The 17,784-nt window shown below is 43.0% G+C and overlaps 1 protein-coding gene and 1 non-coding gene across 2 annotated transcripts in view; one reads left to right on the forward strand and one right to left on the reverse strand.

Moving 5' to 3' along the window:
* LOC124775218 overlaps positions 1–17,784 on the forward strand; it is a 385,130-nt gene that overhangs the window by 112,025 nt on the left and 255,321 nt on the right. Inside the window, exon 4 of the mRNA XM_047250056.1 lies at positions 3,469–3,480. Within this exon, the coding sequence (XP_047106012.1) occupies positions 3,469–3,480 (12 nt within the window). The remainder of the gene's footprint in view (positions 1–3,468; positions 3,481–17,784) is intronic.
* LOC124778157 lies at positions 5,049–5,155 on the reverse strand. The gene has a single exon (XR_007015869.1). It is a non-coding gene; the product is annotated as a U6 spliceosomal RNA (small nuclear RNA).

Raw genomic sequence — 17,784 nt, forward strand, 5'->3', positions numbered from 1 at the left:
TTGATCAATATTTGCTGTAATAAGCCTCGTTGTTACTACTACAGCTAACCGATGGTAGTACATACTACAATAGCGATATTAAATAGTCCAGATGCAGTAATCTGATAGAAATGCGGGTGTGAGGTCCATTGCATAGTTCAACACTAGTACTCAACAAAGTACGAATATAAAGTCACTTATCATTCTGCCTTTTGCGATATTAAATCAAACTGTTTAACAATCCGAAATAATCCGTCACTGCACTGTTCTAATATGCTATTTTAGATTATGTCCAACCCACGAGTTGCTCTGTTGTAAATCCAAACCTGAATCATGCACCAAGAACTTATGTCAACTGTACGCACAGATCTGTCCTCTAGTGGGTCCAACACTCATCTGCCATAACAATACTCGAGGCCGAGTATTTATGCTCTTCCTACAATGTACTACTGGTTATAATAATGCGGAACATAATTTATAACATGAAAAGTTTAACAACATTATCAAACACGCTATAATATTCCCTACTTTGCTAGAACAAGTTTAAGACATTTTCTAAACACATAAAAATCACATTAATATTGAAATACTAGAAATAAGCATTATAACAATGCTAAACGATAAGTTATGTGTATTTTTTTAATTAGGCCTGAGAGTTAATTCCTACCATTTACAGATGATGAGAACGAAATATAATATAAACATTTTCCATATACTAATTTCCTGAATCTGATTTTGATTGTTTATGGTACAAAGGGTATTGTAACTACTATTGTTTGGTATTGCTATTATTCTTCTAAAAGACTTTTTCCTATTATCGAAAAGTAACTGAGTATAATTTTAGACGGAGATATAAGAGTATTGATCTAGTAATACATAACTCAGCAGCGGTAACCATAAGCCTGGAATGTTACAAACCTTAGATGTGTACAAATATTATGCCAAAAACCGAACTTTTCTATCTATCCCCGTTTCTGTAATATATGTGATAAAAGTCGTAAAGACAGTTTTGGAACATCCTGTATTTTCCATCCTTCTTTCTTGAGACAATGGGAGGCCGACGACAGTGGGTGATCGTACATACCGCGACGCCGCGCCGCCCGCCAGGCTACTGAATATCTTAAATGTCATTTGCCTTCTACTCATTGAGCTGTATAAAACTGATTTCATTTATGTTCAATTTAGTTACAACAAATTAGTACTACATCTGAATATGAACGTCTCTATAACGCGCTTTCACAAATCCTTGTTACCCTCATGTGTAATTTATATCTCCTGTTCTGCAGGAGGCGCGCACCCGCTGTCATTGTTAGCACTGAAACACGAGCAAGGAAACATCGCCCCCCCCCCCCCCCCTACTCACATGTCACCGCTCCCCGCGGAACATCGTGCCCATCGGCCGACTTATCGTATGCAGACTGTTTGTGTCCGGGAAAGTAATCCGATTTGACCCACAAGTCACGGTTTTCGAAGTTTTTGCCTGGGGTCGGCAATTTATGTGATGTCAGGCCTACCGCAGTGATACGTCAGGTTAATTAGTCACGAATTCATGGCAAAGTTTAACCCTCAACAGTATATGAATCAGTTTTTAATGATGAAAAGAAAAATTACTCCACTCAGTTCATAATTAAATGAACATGTATACTGCATATGTTAACTTTGGCATATCTTCACTTAGGACCACCCTCTGTCAGTATGATGTAGCATTTTCTTAGTTCTGCTGATTAAAGTATTGCAGGCTGGTTTCAGTCAGAAAAATGAATGGATGGGTCGGTCAGCTAGAAAACTAAAGAGAAGTTTCAGTTAAAAGAATGAGTAAGTGATTCAACCAACAGAAAAATTAATCTCTGTTTTCACTTCAAAAGAAAGAATGAATTTTTCAGTCACTATGCAAAGCTACAACGGTGTCGAAACTTTTCATTCGATTGCTGCCACTGACTGCTTACACTCTAAAAAACTAAATAAATAATAATCCAACCGACACGTAAAACAACAATCAACTGATAGATTGTTTTCATGCGGGTGCTCCCGCAGACTGGTTTCACTCGAAACAACGAATGAGTAGTCCAGCCGACTAAATCGATTGTTTTAATTCGGTTGCTCCCACAGATAAGTTTCACTCAAAAGAATGAATGAATAATTCAACCGATTTGGTGGGTGGTCCATTGATAGTGACCGGGCCAAATATCTCACGAAATAAACCACAAAAGAAAAAAATACAAAGAACGAAAGTCGTCTAGCTTGAAGGGGGAAACCAGATGGCGCTGTGGTTGGCCCGCTAGATGGCACTGCCGTAGGTCAAACTTATTTCAACTGCGTTTTTAAAAACAGGAACCCCCATTTTTATTACATAATCGTTTAGTACGTAAAGAAATATGAATGTTTTAGTTGGACCACATTTTTCGCTTCGTGATAGATGGAGCTGTAATAGTCACAAACGTATAAGTACGTGGTATCACCTAACATTCCGCCAGCGCGGACGGTATTTGCCTCGTGATACATTGTACCGTGTTAAAATGGACCGTTTACCAATTGCGGAAAAGGTCGACATCGTGTTGATGTATGGATATTGTGATCAAAATGCCCAACGGGCGTGTACTATGTTTGCTGCTCGGTATCCTGGACGACATCATCCAAGTGTCCGGACCGTTCGCTGGATAGTAACGTTATTTAAGGAAACAGGAAGTGTTCAACCATGTGTGAAACGTCAACCACGATCTGCAACAAATGATGATGAACAAGTAGGTGCTTTAGCTTCTGTCGCGGTTAATCCGCACATCAGTTGCAGACAAATTGCGCGAGATCAGGAATCTCAAAAATGTCGGTGTTGAGAATGCTACATCAACATCGATCGCCCCCGTACCATATTTCTATGCATCAGGAATTGCATGGCGACGACGACTTTGAACATCGTGTACAGTTCTGCCACTGGGCACAAGCGAAATTACGGGACGATGACAGATTTTTTACATGCGTTCTTTTAGCGACGAAGCGTCATTCACCAACAGCGGTAACGTAAACCGGCATAATATGCACTATTGGGCAACGGAAAATCCACGATGGCTGCGACAAGTGGAACATTAGCGACCTTCGCGGGTTAATGTATGGTGCGGCATTATGGGAGGAAAGATAATTGGGCCCCATTGGCAATCTAAATGGTGCAATGTATGCTGATTTCCTACGTAATGTTCTACCGATGTTACTACAAGGTGGTTCACTGCATGACAGAATGGCGATGTACTTCCAATATGATGTACGTCCGACACATACCTCGCGTGCGGTTGAAGCGCACCCTGTATACCTGTATAACTACAACGGAATGAGTCGACTCTTTTCAAACAAACAAATTAATCGGTTGTTCTCATCACTAACTATGGGGCGGTTCGTAACCCTACAAGTGTGGCCTGGGTCAGTCTGACCCTGCAGATTTTTGTTTGCTACTGTGCACACGCTACAACAAATGTAAATTCAGTCCTGAATGATACCCAGCAGATGGTGGATGTTCGAAGATGTGAGACACTGATGTCGAATTAATGTGGCAGAAATCGGTAGGTGGTATACGGGAAGCATTGTCAGCAGAACCCAATCGTGAAAGCGACATAAGTGACTTTCCTAATGAAAGTAATTCTGAAGGTGATACTCCGCAGCATTTATGGACAATGCTGAAACTGATCAGTCTGCCGAATTTTCTGACAGCGATGAAGAAAATACGATTGTCCACGATGAGAAAGGACACTGTTAAAACACAACAGTCCCTAAAAGAAGAGGCCGGCCAGCTCTTAATAACTTTGTAGTCCATTGTTCAAGAGTGCGGAAACAATGAATGAACGGATTTATGAATAACTGAGAACATCTCAATGTGTGTAATATATGCAGTTCATTAAAAAATGGTTCAAATGGCTCTGAACACTATGGTACTTAACATCTGAGGCGCCGGCCGCGGTGGCCGAGCGGTTCTAGGCGCTTCAGTCCGGAACCGCGCAACTGCTACGGTCCTAGGTTCGAATCCTGCCTCGGGCATGGATGTGCGTGATGTCCTAAGGTTAGTTAGGTTTAAGTAGTTCTAAGTTCTAGGGGACTGATGACCTCAGATGTTAAGTCCCATAGTGCTCAGAGACATTTGAGCCATTTGAACATCTGTGGTCATCAGTCCCCTAGAACTTAGAACTACTTAAACCTAACTAACCTAAGGACATTACACACATCCATGCCCGAGGCAGGATTCGAACCTGCGACGTAGCGGTCACGCGGTTCCAGAATGAAGTGCCTAGAACCGCTCGGCCACACCAGCCAGCTGCATTTCATTAAAGGAACTGCATCTTCACCTAATTAAACTGCAACTAAAATCATTAAAGCCGTGTCAGTTTCAAGTTTCAACACTGAAAAGCTTCCAAGACAGTTTTATCTTTACCTCGAATTCTGGATGCTTTAATACTAATGTTGATTGAAAAAGTACATACCAGACGTGAAACAAAATGAGTTTCACATATGAGAGTCTAATTTCGTTAGAAAATATTGTACATTCAGGCAGTTTCTCCAGGATATAATTGAGTGTCACTGTGGCCTTGTGTACTGTTCATGTGACAATTTCAGAGATGTGTATTTCTAGGGTTAAGAGGTGGCAGATTTTAAGGGGGGGGGGGGCTTATAAGCTGTTACTGTTCTTTTAAAAAAAGAAAAGAGAATGCGAGCTTAACTCTCAATGAAATGGATATGAATAACATTGGCGCCAGTCAGCTCCAATTTCATGACCGGTCGGTCAGGCGACGGGAAAAGCACAGAAATTAGAATTATATTATACCTTCAGCTGCTCACAGGCGTTGATATATATCAACGGGGACAGGTGAAAATGTGTGACAGAGCCAGGGATCGAACCCGGGATCTCCTGCTTACATGACAGACGCTTTGTCCATCTTTTTTTTCCATTTTATTCGTTGTTGATCGTTGTGTTAGGTCGTTGCGGACGTCACACGACATCCGTTGAAGTTCGTTGTTGATCCTTTTACTCAGTTTCTTTTATTACAGAAGCCAACCACTTCTTTGGCCGAACACGCTGAGCTACCGTGCCGGCGAATGTGGAAAGCTTCACGATTTTGCATGTCATCGTCGCGCAGGAGCCGTGCTATTCTTCTCTGTATCGTTCCAATTTTAGTATATGTACCGCCGAAGCGAGTACATCCATCTCAGCCAACGAGGGCACAGTGGTTAGTGTGACTGCAGGGACTATTTTGCGCACGCTTCCCGCCAGACCCACATTCTCACTTTGTATGTCCACACACTACATTCGTAGTGTCCCACCCCAACACACTCATTACTCGTGGAAGACATTCTTGCCAAGTCGGGTAAGAGTTCGGGGAATATGTATGCATCCGCACAGAAGAAGAAGGTCAAGGCCGGTATTGTCAGAACTATATACTTATATGGATATGGTGTCTGTTCTTTCGGACATGTCCGAAAGAGCAGACTCCATATCCATATAAGGAAAAGCACAGGTTTTGTTTAAGTAATGACGCTATGTCGTGTCAATGTGACCATTATTCGCCTTATTCAATGTCGTGCCTTCTCCTCTGGTATACGTTAGGAAGGCAAATCTCGTTGCTTGCATCTAAGCTTTATGATTAGAGATGCCGTTAGAAATATCATAGCAGCAGCCAGTGTCGACACTCAACAATGACTACTCGCAACTTCAAATTCAAAGAAACTGCCACCAGTCAATCTAACAGCAAGCTACTCTAGTGTCAGTTTAGTTTAATTTGTGAAGAGTGCTGTTGTCTAGTTTTAGTTTCTGATTCATATTTTATGCGTTACGAAATAAATCACACACAACAGTGGCGTAATATACTACAGTGTTTATTATTTATTTCACAAACCGATTTTCGGCCAATACGCCATCATCAGGTACAAAGATAAGTATCGAATTATTTTAGTATTACTTAAAATTAATGACATTTGGAGAACAGTAAGATGTTCTCGGTACCGGAAACTCGCGAAATAGGAAGAAAAAAAGAAAGCGAAAATTGTGAAAATGAATGCAAAACTCGCGGTCCTATCTAAGAATGAAACACAGCACTTAGTTACAGCTCGAACTCGAGTCTGTAAACGTCAGGGTGTAGTACTGTGGAGTATGATAATGCGGTGAACGATTTCTAAAATAGTGCAGCGTTTGGTTTATCTGAGTCAGGCGTTTCCGATGTTAAAAACAGTAATAATGACGGAAAAAAATAATTTCAGTTAACCGAAATGACGTGTATAACGCAATGATGATAGTAATTCAACGTAATGGATAATAAATGAATTCCTTCGAGATCATATGAGTAAACATGGTGGCACAGAATACGGATTGTGATAACAGTGATTCATGATGCAGGCAATATAAATACTGACTTTACAAGGTAAGTAAAGGCTGGTTTAACAGAACCAAAAAGAATGGCGAAAAACAACTAAGTCCGTTTTAGTTTACTCTCAAAGCAGGGATAGTGTACTTTGTTTCACATGTTTATTGTTTATTGCAACATCACAGTTTGCGAAATTGAACTTGGGACTTATGTCTGGAAAAACGATCACTCCCGATTAGCTGCCCATGAACATTCAGCTGAATGTAGGAAATGTCCGTTAACTTTAAAAATAGAGGACAAATCACGGGGAGAATAGATAGGATATTAGCATCTCAGCTTGAGACAGAAGTAAAGTATTGGATGGACCTGTTGAAACGAGTTGTTACTGTGGTCAAAAACTTTTTCATACAAGGCCTGTTTTTTAAGGATCAAAACCTTGGATCTGCGACAACAAATTTCGGAAATCAGAGGCGGCACTACAGCTAATGGCAGAATTCGGTGCTTTTCTAGGGAAACAAATACAAGGGCAGCAAATCGTATCTTTCCTTTTAAACGTGTTAGGTATTTGTGTCAATTCTGGTAGGAAGGGTACTGAAATACATTTTAGAAAATGTAAAGGAAATTAATCATTTTTCCACTCCACCTACGGGATTACACATGTTAATCAGCTGTCTTTTATTATTTCTGCGATATTACGGTCCACAACCAAGCTTGCTGGAGGCCATGTTTTTAAACTACGTATTCTACATCTACATCTACAAACATACTCCTCAATTCACCATACGGTGCTTGGCGGAGGGTACCTCGTACCACAATTAGCATCTTCTCTCCCTGTTCCACTCCCAAACAGAACGAGGGAAAAATGCCTATATGCCTCTGTAAGAACCCTAATCTCTCTTATCTTATCTTTGTGGTCTTTCCGCGAAATGTAAGTTGGCGGCAGTAAAATTGTACTGCAGTCAGCCGCAAATACTGGTTCTCTAAATTTCCTCAGTAGCGATTCACGAAAAGAATGCCTCCTTTCCTGTAGAGACTCCCATCCGAGTTGCTGAAGCATTTCCGTAACACTCGCGTTATGATCAAACCTACCACTAACAAATCTAGCAGCCCGCCTCTGAATTGCTTCTATGTCCTCCCTCAATCGGACCTGACAGGGATCACATACGCTCGAGCAGTACTCAAGAATACGTCGCACCAGCGTTGTATAAGCGGTCTCCTTTACAGATGAACCACATCTTTTCAAAATTCTACCAATGAACCGACGACGACCATCCGCCTTCCCCACAACTACCATTACATGCTTGTCTCACTCATATCGCTCTGCAATGTTACGTCCAAATATTTAATCGACGTGACTGTGTCAAACGCTACACTACTAATGGAGTATTCAAACATTACAGGATTCTTTTTCCTATTCATCTGCATTAATTTACATTTATCTACATTTATAGTTAGTTGCCATTCTTTACACCAATCACAAATCCTGTCCAAGTCATCTTGTATCCTCCTAGAGTCACTCAACGACGACACCTTCCCGTACACCACAGCATCGTCAGCAAACAGCCGCACATTGCTATCCACCATATCCAAAAGATCATTTATGTAGATAGAAAACAACAGCGGACCTACCACACTTCACTGGGGCACTCCAGATTATACCTTCACCTCCGATTGTTATTGTTTTGGTATATATGAATGCATATAATTGCTTTCCAATGCTAATTCTCTGTTTTTCACAACTACCTGAAGATGAATGCAGAAAGCAACTGAAACTAGTTTTTTTTTTTTTTTTTTTTTTTTTTTTTTTTTTTTTTTTTTTTGAGCATTAATAAATCCATAGCATGCTGCAACAGCTTGCGGAATACAAATTCTCCTGTTAAAATAAACATACTATTGTACATATACGCCTGTAGCGACAGTTCGTCATGCAGTACAAGTTCGGAAGCAGCTGATTCCAGCGCACGCGCAGTGGAAGGCAGGCACTGCGGCGGCTCGGCGCCTTCCAGCACCGGCGACGGCTCTGTTTCCGCACGCTGCCGCTAGAGTGTGCCACCCGCAGTTGCCGGCGCCTCCTCCACGTCGCCGCCGCCCCCGGACGCCGCCGACGCCGCCACGCAGCCGAGTTAATGTCAATAATGGCCCGCAGATTGGTTTCATGCCCGCGGCTGTACTTCAGCGACAAAAAGCTGCCTCCGCCTCTCGCAAATACACGCGAAATGAAAAAAATCTGCACCGAGGAGGACCAGTTCCATTAGACACTGCGGTGGGAGCGGGCTACGGCCCGGTGACGTCGGCATGAGGGTGGTTGGGGGGGGGGGGCAGGAAGTGAGTGGTATGTGGCGGGGGGAGGCAGAGGCGGGCCTCCCATGTCCAGCCGGCGTTCTTCTGCCGCTGGCGACTTGCGACCCTCGTCCACATACCACCCAGATAGCCGCCACTGGCTATAGATATCAACTTTATCCATTAGCTCTCAGAGTCATTATTGAAATGAGAATCGGTCGTTGGTTTGGAGTGAGGATAAATATCGCAAGAGTACCTGCCGTCGGGGTGATACGAGAGAGAACTCTGGAGGCAAGGAAAGAGGGAATGTGTGTGTGTGTGTGTGTGTGTGTGTGTGTGTGTGTGTGTGAGAGAGAGAGAGAGAGAGAGAGAGAGAGAGAGGGGGGGGCAGGGAGAGATAGAGAGTATGAGAGGTGTTTGAAAGGAAGGGAGAGGGACTGTTCAGTGATGAAGAAGTGGTGTAGGTGATGTGAATTACCTGTGATGATAAAACTGCCGGAGCAATGTTTGGTTTCTTCCCTTCCAGGGGTAGCATGCACCCTTCTGTTTTTATGTTCCCAGGCAATTTGTGGGTGAAACTTATGTAACTGATTTTTTTCATCTGTCCCGTAAATGGTTTCATACTGCCGGCGAACGCTTCCTCTCCTGTGCTAATCATTCCACATCGGAGTAGGATTATTGGCTGGATATATTTCCCACCTTGTTTTGCTTGTGATTTAACCTGTGTCTCATCATCTTATACCATCTTTTATTTACTTATGTATTTATTACCCTGAGCTGATTAGCGCCATCTAGCCCTCTCTTACAACGGACCAGGGTTTCACAGATACAGTATCTATTACATCACAGTTACGTCAGAAAATAACGATTTTAGTAGAACTAGTATTAAAATGATTTGAGTATCTGAAGTGGCGGTATCAGTAAATTATACCGATTATGAACTAACAAAGTTAATGCTGGCATTTCTTGTGCTACTGCAGCTGCAGCGACTAATAGTGGTAATATTAATAATAACAATAATAGTAATAACTGTTACATTAACAATGACAATGACATTGCCTGACATAAGATGAATTTATAGGACTGCAATATAGAGGTTTTCTGATGTAGCAAGATCTGGGAAAAGGAAATTTAAGGACAATAGCAAGTTCTGGGAAAAGGAAATCTAAGGAGACTACTTCGGCTAAGAATACTGGGAAACGAGGAAGATTAGGCTGGGAAGGGGAATGTACAGGGGTAAAGAGTGCTTATAAGGACAATTGTAGTCTTAGTGTTGCTTCAGTACATAAGACATTGCCTGTCTTCTGAAGCAGGAGAAGTTATTTTGTTCTCTAATGTGATGCGGGAGGTTGTTAGAGAGTCACGTTCCTGGTACTGAGAAAGACTTCGAGAAACTGGCTGAATGATGGAGTGGGTCAGAAAGAATTTTGCTCTGATGAGAACGGATGTTTCTGTTGTGTTGAACATAGAACAGCGTTTAAGTCGAGGAGAGATATAAAGGACAGTGTTCACTGGGTAAGACAGCAGAGAAGACAGAGGATATGGAAATCTCTGCGCCTGTCTGCACGCACCCGGGATATCTGTGAATATAAAGGTTAAATATGAGCAAAGAGTCGAACATGACAGATATAACGAACACATGCAATCTTAACCACATTCATAGGAATTATCGACCTAGACTATAACAAAAACAATTACATATGAACAGAGTTATGATCCTGTGAAAGCAGTTTTAATTAAATGTTTGTTGTACAGGGTAAATCACGTAACCCTTTTATTTCGTGAACGCTTATTCATTTTCGGCAAATGTTATAGCGTCGAGAGGCACGTATTTCTTTTTTTAGTTAATGTTTTTAGCGCCGGTATCATCGGAGGTTCTGAAGCAAGTACGTTTAAATGAAACCGTATATTTTTTATTTATTTTATTTATAACTGTATGCGATAGTTCTTGAGAAGTTACAGTGATATAACGTTTGTTAATGTTGATGTTGAAACCTGTCGTAAAACATTCGAGAAATATCCTAGAATATGAAAGGATGGCAGCCAGAAACGGCATTTGCGGTACAAACACTGCCAAGCAGACGTCTCGGACCACGCTGTTTAGTTGTATGCCTTAAGGTAGAACTGCGCTACGAGAATAAAGCTTTATTTTCCCATAAACCACCTTACGACTAAGATGCAAGTTCACCTACGAAAGCAGTGTATGAAAATATCATATAGGCTGGAATCACAAAGGGCTTAGGAAAACTATTTCACATTTGTGTATCGCCCATATTTACTTGAGCTGAAACAAAGAAATCAAGTATATTCGATAGATAGTGTAAGATACTGGAAATTGTCATAAAAATCGTTATAAGCTGTAAAAAAAAAACACACAAATAACACAATGAACATATGAACACGACCGACGATGGATGAATAAGAATGGAATACCAAGTGCTTGTTTAACTAGGACACAAGACAAGAAAGCAGTCTTCCTCTCTTATTGTTCAAATCGCTTTAGGCAAATGCCGGGATGGTTCCTTTGAAAGGGCAACGCCGACTTCCTTCCATATCCTTCCCTAATCCGATGGGACTGATGACCTCGCTGTTGGTCCCATTCCCTGAAATCAGCCAACCAACCAACCAGGCCTACTGTTCAACCTGCTCATCGAATAAATAATCGCGGAATGAAAGGGAAGTTTTAGGAATGTAATCAACATTAAGGCTGAAAAGATATGATGGAACTGCTATCCTCAGCAGAACCTGTTGTACTTTATTACCAGTGAAACTTTAACTGATTGGTGACATCTTATTGAAATAGTGTACTGCTAAAAAATGGAAACCTTTTTGGATCAGAGAAAGTAACCTTCAATCACTGATACTCTTCGTATTCCAGGTATCTTTATCATTTTTTTATTTTTTATTATGGGGTCGTCCGTCTTCTGAATAGTTTGATCAGACAATCATTATGACCAGTGCCCGCGGGACTAACTTCTACGTGGTGGCGTTGCGGGCGGTGGGCGTGAGAGAAACATGGGCCCTGCAACGAACATGTGACGTCACACTAGTCGGCTTGCCCGCCAGACTTGCGAAAGCTCGACTCCGTGCAGGGCTCACGGGAAACTGATATGATATTAAAAGGTACCCGCGAAAGGTGTTACCTTTTTGGTGTGCTATCGAGAGCTTGCATACACTGAAAAGTGCAGTCGAAAATCATTAAACTCGTCTGAAATAGTTTCTCGCTCCCTGCCAGAGACGGCTGCTGGGACTCTTCACACCTGTAGTGTCACAGTTTGTGGCTTACGCATCACATCCTTTCTTTCTCGTGGGCCTCTTCGTGCACGGGGTATAGTAAGGAAAGTGTAAAAGACACAAACAGCGAATTATTCTAGTGACAGTACAATCCACAAATCGGGAAATCCTCTGATATAAGCGACTTTGACAATAAGTAGGTGTTCAATGGCCTGGTGCCTAGGAATAAGTTGGTAGGCTGTTCGTGGGCTAATGTCTTGGGCATCTACACTGAAGCGCCAAAGAAACTGGTATAGGCAAGCGCATTCACATACAGAGATATGTAAACAGGCAGAATACGGCGCTGCGATCGGCAACGCCTATATAAGACGAAAAGTCTCTGGCGCAGTTGTTAGATAGGTTACTGCTGCTACAATGACAATGTATCAAAATTTAAGTGAGTTTGAACGTGGGTAATAGTCGGCGCACGAGTGAGGGGACACGGCATCTCCAAGGTAGCGACGATGTGGCTACTTTCTCTACGACCATTTCAGGAGTGTATCGTGAATATCAGGTATCCAGTAAAACTCAAAATCTCCGACATCGCTTTGTCCGGAAAAAGATCCATCAAGAACGGGACCAACGGCGAGTTAAGAGAATTGTTCAACGTGACAGAAGCGCAATCCTTTCGCAAACTGCTGCAGATTTCAGTGCTGGAACATCAATAAATGACAACGTGCGCACCATTCAACGAAACATCATCGATATGGGCTTTCGGAGCCGAAGGCCCACTCGTGTACCCTTAATGACTGCATGACACAATGCTATATACCTCGCCCTGGCCCATCAACACCGACATTGGACAGTTGATGACCGGAAAAATTATGCCGGGTCGGACGAGTCTCGTTTCAAATTGTACCGAGCGGATGGACGTGTACGGTTATGGAGGCAGCCTCATGAATCCATGGACCCTGCACGTTAGCAGGGGACTGTTAAAGCTGGTGGAAGATCTGTAATGGTGTGGGGAGTGTGAAGTTGAAGTGATACGGGACCCCTGATACGTCTTGACGAGATCACATGCATCAATTCATGTCTATTCTGCATTCCGACGGACTTCGGCAATTCCAGCAGGACAATGCGGCACCCCACAAGTCCAGAATTGCTACAGAGTGGCTCCATTAACAGACTACTGAGTTTAAACACTTCCACTGGCCACCATACTCTCCAGACATGAACATTACTGGGCATGTCTGGGATGCCTTGCAACGTGCTGTTCATAAGAAATCTCCACCCCCTCGTACTCTTACGGATTTAAGGACAGCCTTGCAGGATTCATGGGGTCACTTCCTCCCAGCTTAACTTCAGACAATAGTCGAGTCCATGCCACGTCGTGTTGCGGCACTTCCGCGTGCTCGCGAGGCTCTACACCAGGTGTACCAGTTTCTTTGTTTCTTCAGTGTATACATATAATGTGCTTTAGGACGGAGAAACCACAAGTACACGAGTAGGAGACAAGTTGATGGACTTCCACATCTCGTCACAAAATGTGATTAGGACAGACAGCAACCTGTGGAAGATGCGACGACAGCTTGTGCAGAGACAAGTGTTTCGTAGCACACTGTAGAGCGCACTTTGTTGAAGATGGGGCTCCGCAGCAGAGTACCCGCACGTGTTACCATGTTGACCCTATGACATCCCCAATCACGATGGCAGTGGGCACGGGTGCATCGGTATTGGCACGTGTATCGATGAAAACGTATCACCTACTCGGGTGAATCACATATGTTGTCACACAAGGTCGCTAGTCGTATCCGAATAAGACGGCTGCTGGAAACATTTGCCCTGGACTCAGGCGGTTGAGTATATTATGCTATGGGGAACATACATTTGTTGTTCATGGGACTTGTGGTAGTAATTGAAGACGCCATAAGAGGGTAGGATTACGTGAATAACACTCGGTTTAAGCATATAGGCAAACGAAAGAAAAATTCTATTTAAAAACATATTTCTAACTTGTTGCCTTAACTCTCTGGAAGGTAACTATATACACAATGTTCACAACTCTGGAGAAAGACAGAGGTTTCTTTCGATTTTATATCAGAGTAAATACTCTTTCATTCATTATTTTGTAAGAAATAAGAATTATTTTGTAAGAAATACAACTAATATGAAACAATTTTTTATTTATGTAGCTAGAAAATACACTATGTGATCAAAAGTATCCGGACACCTGGCTCAAAATGACTTACAAGTTCGTGGCAACCACCATCGCTAATGCTGGAAGTCAGTATGGTGTAGGCCCAGCCCTAGACTTGATGACAACTTCCACTCTCGCAGGCATACGTTCAATCGGGTGTTGGAAGGTTTCTTGGGGAATGGCAGCCCATTCGTCACGGAGTGCTGCACTGAGAAGAGGTATAGATGTCAGTCAGTGACGCCTAGCACAAAGTCTCCGTTCCAAAACATCTCAAAGGTGTTCTATAGGTTTCAGGTCAGGACTCTCTGCAGGCCAGTCCATTACAGGGATCTTACTGTCGTGTAACCACTCCGCCACCGGCTGTGCTTTATTAACAGATGCTCGATCGTGTTGAAATATGCAATCGCCATCCCCGAATTGCTCTTCAACAGTGGGAAGTAAAAAGGTGCTTAAAACATCAATGTAGGCTGTGCTGTAATTGCGCCACGCAAAAAAAACAAGGGATGCAAGTCCTTCCATCAAAAACACCACCATAACACGACCGCCTCCGAATTTTACTGTTGGCACTACACACTCTGGCAGATGACGTTCACAGGGCATTCGCCATACCCACACCCTGCCATCGGACTTCCACATTGTGTACCGTGATTTGTCACTCCACACAACGTTTTTCCACTGTTCAATCGTCCAATGTTTGCGGCCCTTACACCAAGCGAGGCGTCGTTTGGCATTTACCAGCGTGATGTGTGGCTTATGAGCAGCCGCTCGACCATGAAATCCAAGTTTTCTCACATCCCGCCTTACTGTCATAGTACTTGCAGTGGATCCTGATGCAGTTTGGATTTCTTGTGTGATGTTTTGGTTCGATGTCTGCCTATTACACATTGCGACCCTCTTCGGCTGTCGGCGGTCTCTGTCAGTCAACAGACGAGGTCGGCCTGAATGCTGTTGTGCTGTACGTGTCCCTCCACGTTTCCACTTCACTATCACATCGGAAACAGTGGACCTAGGAATGTTTAGGAGTGTGGAAATCTCGCGTACAGAATTATGACACAGGTGACACCCAATCACCTGACTACGTTCGAAATGCGTGAGTTCCGCGGAGCGCCACGTACTACTCTCAATGTTTAATGACTACTGAGGCCTCTGATATCGAATACCTGGCAGTAGGTGGCAGCACAATGCACCTAATATGAAGAACGTATGTTTTTGGGTGTGTCCGGTACTTTTGATCACATAGTGCATATTACGTGTGCGACCACGAGACACAGCACACAAAAATATATTCAAAGAGAACAGTTTGTCAAAGAAATATGAAACTGCGGAATTGAACAGTAATGCGCATCCCATCCATAGTCCCCCAATATAAAACGAGACCATGTAACACAAAAGATTTGCGAATATGAACACCGGCAATGCGCCGTCCGGTAAGTTTGAAATTTGAGTCATTCACGGGCCGTTTCCGCATGGCTCAAGAGGTTAACGCAACTGCTCATGAGAAGCTGTATATCCGGCTTTGAGGTATGGTCTGGCACAAAGTTTCAGCTTTCGCCGTTCCACTAGAAGTGCCCTGTGTAGATGGAAGTCACGAATACCCACCAATTCCTCCCTTTCTTTCCGCATTCCTGATTCGTATAAATTACATGTGATATACAACTCAACATTTAGAAATACTTCTTTCCAGAAAAATATCACAGAAATACAGCAACAAAGACAAGTTACAGGCAAACAGATCTAAACCATGAGCTAGATATGAGGGAAGCGTTTCATATGGTGTCACACTGCAAGCTGTTAACGACGGTACGAGCGTATGGAACAGTTTCACAGATATGTGAGTGGCTGGAAGACTTCTTAAGTTACAGAATCCAGTGTGTTGTCATCGACTGCGAGTGTTCATCAGAGAGGAGGGTATAATCAGGAGTGCCCCAAGGAAGTGTGGTAGGACCGCTATTATTCTCTATATGCAAAAATTATTTGGAGGACTGTGTGGGCAGCAATCTGCGGTTGTTTGCTGATGATGTTGCGATGTTCGGCAAGGTGTCGAAGTTGAGTGACTGCAGGAGGATACAGGATGACTCAGACAAAACTTGTAGTAGGTGTAATGAATGGCAGCTTCTCTAAATGTAGAAAAATGCAAATTAATGCGAATGAGCAAGATGAACGAATCCGTTACATTCGGATACAGCATTAATAGTGTCGTTTAAATATCTGGGTGTAGCGTTGCAAAGCAATTGAAATGGAACGAGCATGTAAGGTCTGTGGTAGGAAAGGTGAATGGTTGACTTCTGTTTATTGGGAGAATTCTAGAAAGTGTGGTTCAGCTCCAAGGGAAATTACATGTAGGACGCAAGTACCACCTATTCTTGAGTACTGCTCAAGTGTTCGGGATGCGTACCAGGTCGGATTAAAGGAAGACATCGAAGCAATTCGGCGGCGAGCTGCTGGATTTATTACTGGTAGCTTCGCACAACACGCAAGTGCTACGGTGATGCTTCGGGAACTAAAATTCTAAGTAGGCTGTTTAGGTTTCTTTATTGGTAACACCACGTAGCGGTCTATATGAAAATCACTGACTGTTACAGCGAGCGCCACTACTGCCAGCTAAATGAAAGATTCAAATTACTGAAGGCACTAACTACTGATAGGCATAGTTAGCAAATGAAAGATTTTGATAGAGAACAAACAATGTATTCACCTTAATAGTGTTCAAAAGTCATAATATATATAGCAGTTCATGACATCCAGTCTTACAAATTTCAAAACTCCGTCATTTCACTTCCCCACATCCACCACTGCTGCCGGCTCACCTCCAACTGCGCAACGCTACGCGCTTTTAACAGCCAACTGCCCAACACTACAATAGCGACTATTGCAACAATGCAGACCAGCCTCAGACTGCACACAGCACAGTCTGTGATTTTCATATGGAGCGCTACGTGGCGTTACCAATAAAGAAACCTAAACAGCCTACTTACAGAATGGGAATCCCCGGAGGGAAGGCGACATTCTTTTCGAGGGACTAGTATTGTGAAAATTTAGAGAACCGGTATCTGAAGCTGAATGCCGATCGGTTCTGTTGCCTCCAACATATACTGCTCTTAAGGACCATGAAGATAACATACGAGAAATTAGGGTTAATACGGAGGCATAGAGACAGTCATTTTTCCCTCGCTCTGTTTACGAGTGGAACAGGAAAGGAGGCGGCTAGTAATGGTACTAGGTACCCTCCGCCATCTCGATTGCGGAGTATCACCGCAGATGTAGATGAATCAGCGATAGACATGACAGAAGCGATCGAAGTGGAAGACAAAGAGTAACACAGTGATTAAAGATGAGTGAGACGAGGCTTAGTGGTTATGTTGCAGCCTATGAGCGTAAAGTAATTGAGTTTAATACAAGATCAGTTCTATGATTTCTGCACGTTACTACACTTCTTTCACAACTGACACGTCTGCTAATGTGAAAAATGATAAGCTGCACCGTAGTTCGAGTGGACGTTAGACTGTACAGCTCTCTATAACTGGTTGGCTAAGTCAGTTCGGGCAACGGCATACCACCTTCAGCAGGACCACGTCTAGTGAAGCACTCATGGTTTCAGACCAACCTTTCGGCTGGCATAAGCTTTATTTTTAGGGGCAAAGGGATCTGGGAAATGAAAATAGGAAGAACTGTAACTGGGAGAAGTTGGGAACATGTGTTTTGCTATTTGACGCAGGGGAAATTGGCTGTATATGTTGATTTGTGGGGAAACCTTATGAGGGTGACATTAGGAGGTGCTTC

Source organism: Schistocerca piceifrons, chromosome 2 (genome assembly GCF_021461385.2).
Source record: "Schistocerca piceifrons isolate TAMUIC-IGC-003096 chromosome 2, iqSchPice1.1, whole genome shotgun sequence".
Classification (NCBI taxonomy): Eukaryota; Metazoa; Arthropoda; class Insecta; order Orthoptera; family Acrididae; genus Schistocerca; species Schistocerca piceifrons.